The sequence below is a fragment of the Loxodonta africana genome, chromosome 7, assembly GCF_030014295.1.
Source record: "Loxodonta africana isolate mLoxAfr1 chromosome 7, mLoxAfr1.hap2, whole genome shotgun sequence".
Taxonomy (NCBI): Eukaryota; Metazoa; Chordata; class Mammalia; order Proboscidea; family Elephantidae; genus Loxodonta; species Loxodonta africana.
In genome coordinates this window covers 23,830,187-23,834,181 of record NC_087348.1, presented here as the reverse complement: position 1 = coordinate 23,834,181, position 3,995 = coordinate 23,830,187, and the positions used below count along the sequence as shown (strand labels likewise).

Genomic DNA, 3,995 nt, shown 5'->3' with positions numbered 1-3,995 from the left:
AGACTTCTGTTTGTCTGATTTTTTTTTTTTAATTAGAAAATATTATCATAGAAATAATAACAGCTAGGATTTACTGATGTACTCATCAGTGCAACACTTGATGCTGCCTGCAGGGCTGCCTGGAGGCCATGGCCACAGAGAAGGCCAACCCTACAGTTGGACATCACACCCCCACAGGCAGGAAGGTTGGAGGGTGAGGGGCAGCATGGTCTAACACCCTGAGATCTTCCAGAGACTGCCTCTAGGGAGGGGTTGCTCCTCAGCCTTTGTCGCTATGCCTGCCATCTCATTAACGGGCAAAGAGTGGATAGTAGATTTTTTAATATTGTTGTAAATGAGAAATGTTGGATAATGAGATAGTCAATAAATGAGAAATAAGTGTAATTCCTGCATGTTCATTTTGATAACTAGTACTAATAGATATAAGAAAATATAAGTGAATGCTTGTCTGATCCCCTTTATATTGGAAGTTATTAAGTCAAAATCATCAGCTGATTGGAATAAAAGGCGGAGTGGGGCGTAGTAAGTTTGAGGAGACAAGAAAATGAAGAATAATTGTTTTGAAAAGTTGAGAGTAAATATTAAATAAGTGTCATGTGAATTGTCAAGTAGTGTCCAGTGACTATTTATCTGAGGACATGAATTGTGTTTTTGTCCAGTCTCATTCACGCACTCTTTCCTCGTGCATGGCCAGAGTGAATAATAATTGGTTTAAAGAAAAATTACTACAAAGGGGACGAGGCAGACAGAGTTAGATTTGGTTGTAAGGAAGAGTGGGTCATATTTCTAACTGAAATACAGGTAACTTAACATTTACCATAAACTGAAAAAAGATGTTAAGAGGCAATTTTTTTTTTTTTTGTATGCGTGATGGAAGAAATACAGAAGATAAAATAAAAATGTACACATTTTTTAACACAGAAACAAAGGACTGGTTTAAGAAAACTGAGTCTTACAAAAGGAAAATCTTAAAACTAATTTTCAGCAAAGAAGAAAAAAAATTTATAGAAAAATTTTGACTTCAGAGAAGTTGGAATATGGATATCCATACAGAAAATATTCATGAACTGAGATTAAGCAATAGAAAATGATACATTCTTATTGGGGTAAAATAATCATGGCTCTTTCCTGAAAATATGCTCTAAATAACAGTGTGCATTTCTCAAAATTTCTGGTGTCATTACAATCCAAGTTTAATAAAATATACCAGGATTTTATTTGTTGAATTTCTTTAATAGCATATCAGTTCATTGCTGAAGTTTTAAATCATATTCCCTAGAAATGGAGCAATGTGTTGATCGAGTTAATTTAAGAGATATGTAGCTCTACACATGCACGTATCCAATTAACAGAAGTGAAAATGCTTTTAAAAACTGTGATTAAATTAATCATCTTGAATTTACCGTATCCACAGATGGAAAGCAAATCAAAAGCAGAAAAATCAAATAATACTACAGTCACAGAGTTTACACTCGTGGGGTTTTCTGATATACCCAATCTTCAGCAGATTCTTTTTGGGATATTTTTTGTCATATATCTGATGATTTTGTTGGGCAATAGCATCATAATACTGATAACAAGAATTGATCCTACTCTCCAGAATCCTATGTATTTTTTTCTTGCCAATTTTTCCTTCTTGGAAATATGTTATGTAACAGTCACTGTCCCAAGAATGCTCAGGGATATCTGGACCCAGAAAGGAAATATTTACTTTCTGCCCTGTGCTACGCAAATGTATTTTGTTCTTATGTTTGGAGGCACAGAGTGTTTGCTCCTGACAGTGATGGCATATGACCGCTATGTGGCCATTTGTAACCCTCTGAACTATTCTCTAGTAATGAACCACAAAGTCTGTATCCAGCTGGTGGCTGGCTCCTGGATAAGTGGAATTCCAGTCGAAATTGGACAAACATGTCAAATTTTCTCTTTGTCCTTTTGTGGGTCTAGCACAATTAATCATTTCTTCTGTGACATCCCCCCAATACTAAAACTTGCTTGTGGGGACACATTTGTAAATGAGATGGCAGTCTATATATTTTCTGTGGTGTTTTTCATGGTTCCATTTCTGTTGATCGTTGCCTCCTATGGCAAAATTATCTCCAGTATTCTGAAATTGTCCTCAGTCAGAGGGAGGGCCAAAGCCTTCTCCACCTGCTCTTCTCATCTGACAGTTGTAGTCTTATTCTATGGAACAGCTGCTATCAATTATTTACAGCCCGCATCAAATAAATCTGAAGGACTGAGGAAGCTCCTTTCTCTTTTCTACACAATTTTGACACCAATGATGAATCCCATCATATATAGTCTGAGGAACAAAAATGTCATGGTGGCACTGAAGAAATTACTACTTAATTACTAACTTGAAGAAGTGACTTGAAATAACAGAAACCTGGTGGCATAATGGTTAAGTGCTACGGTTGCTAACGAAGAGTTCGGCAGTTCAAATCCGCCAGGCAATCCTTGGAAACTCTATGGGGCAGTTCTACCCTGTCCTGTAGAGTTGCTATGAGTTGGAATCAACTCAACGGCAGTGGCTTTGGTTTGGGTTTTGGGTTTTGTAATGTAGATACAACAGGAAAAATCTTCTAGTTTAGTTTCTACATTCCTAAATAGAAATAATCAATGGTGTGCTAACAGTCTCATATTATGTTAAGGGACCTTTGTTCCAAAGAGTTAACTACTTTTGTGTAATGAAACCACAAATTAACTGAAGTTCAAAAATCTAATCTTGAAGATCAACCCTTCCTCTGACTGTGACCAAGTGAGGTAAGAGATTGTTTGAATAACACGATGAAAGATAATTGAATGTGTTGTTTAATTAGGAATTAGGGTCATGTTCAGTGATAATTTTTTCTTATATTTCACTGCAGATGCATTTGCTGCCTTTCTCTGCCCCTCTGTTTGGATTAGCCCAATTAGCAACACCAACAGTAGCTAAGATGTTGGGAGCTGGGGAGAATTTGGGGTTTTCCCTGTGTATTTTCTCTGCTTCTATACCTTTTCTCTGCCCATGTCCCTTAAAGACTACAGATACTGCAGAGTGTTGCTGCATCTATGGTTCCACTCCTCACCATTCTCTGGTAACATTATTTCCTCCCCTTTTAGCTTCAGGCCTTGGTTTTATAATATCTATCTACACTTGTAAGGATCAGGTATTCTCCAGGTAATCTAACCACACCCATGTAAATAGCACTATCATTAACCAAAAAAAAAAAAACCAAACCCAGTGCCATCGAGTCAATTCCAACTCATAGCAACCCTATAGGACAGAGTAGAAGTGCCCTGTAGAGTTTCCAAGAAGTACCTGGCAGATTTGAACTGCCGACCCTTTGGTTAGCAGCTGTGGCACTTAACCACTATGCCACCAGGGTTTCCAGCCCTTTCATTAAAGTACTTTAATTCAGAATGACTTGTGTACCCTGCCAGGTCTCCACTAATTCATCATTCTTCTAGTCTATTCTTGCATGCCTTTTGGACAGTGATTTAGCATTTTTTTCTTTGTGGAGACAAAACAAAACATTAACCCTTTTGCTCTATAAACTGATTAAAGGACAGCCCATCTGAAAGAAATAACAACACATGTACAAAAATGACTATTATGAATATGCAGTTTTTGAGGAATATTTAACACAAAATTTATAGTGAGAAAACAAATTAGAAGAAAATGGAATCAGAGATTGTGTTAAGACACTGGAGTACATCTATACCATGAAAGTATAGAGCCCATTTAAGATTTTAGAAGAGCTGTTGTGAAGATATTCCAAGTATGAACTGACATGCAAAAGAAATTAAAATATATTTATAAAACATTACCTAATTTTTGTAAAACAATGAAAGATAAACCCTTAAAAAAAAAAAATTGCCAATGACTCAATTCTGACTATAGCGACCCTATAAGACAGAGTAGAACTGCACCACAGGTTTTCCAAGACTGTAAGCTTTTACTGAAGAAGCTCCTACATCTTTCACCTGTGGAGCTGCTGGTAGGTTGAACC

At 36.7% G+C, this 3,995-nt stretch overlaps 1 protein-coding gene across 1 annotated transcript; it reads left to right on the top strand.

The window, feature by feature from the left end:
* Positions 1–1,360: 1,360 nt before the first annotated feature.
* LOC135232051 (olfactory receptor 10AG1-like) lies at positions 1,361–3,147 on the top strand. The gene has a single exon (XM_064289332.1). It carries the CDS (start codon positions 1,361–1,363, stop codon positions 2,357–2,359), a length of 999 nt encoding a protein of 332 aa, XP_064145402.1. The 3' UTR covers positions 2,360–3,147.
* Positions 3,148–3,995: the final 848 nt, after the last annotated feature.

Excerpts from the sequence above, each read along its gene's own strand:
- LOC135232051 (XM_064289332.1), top strand. The coding sequence starts at position 1,361 with ATGCTTTTAAAAACTGTGATTAAATTAATCATCTTGAATTTACCGTAT.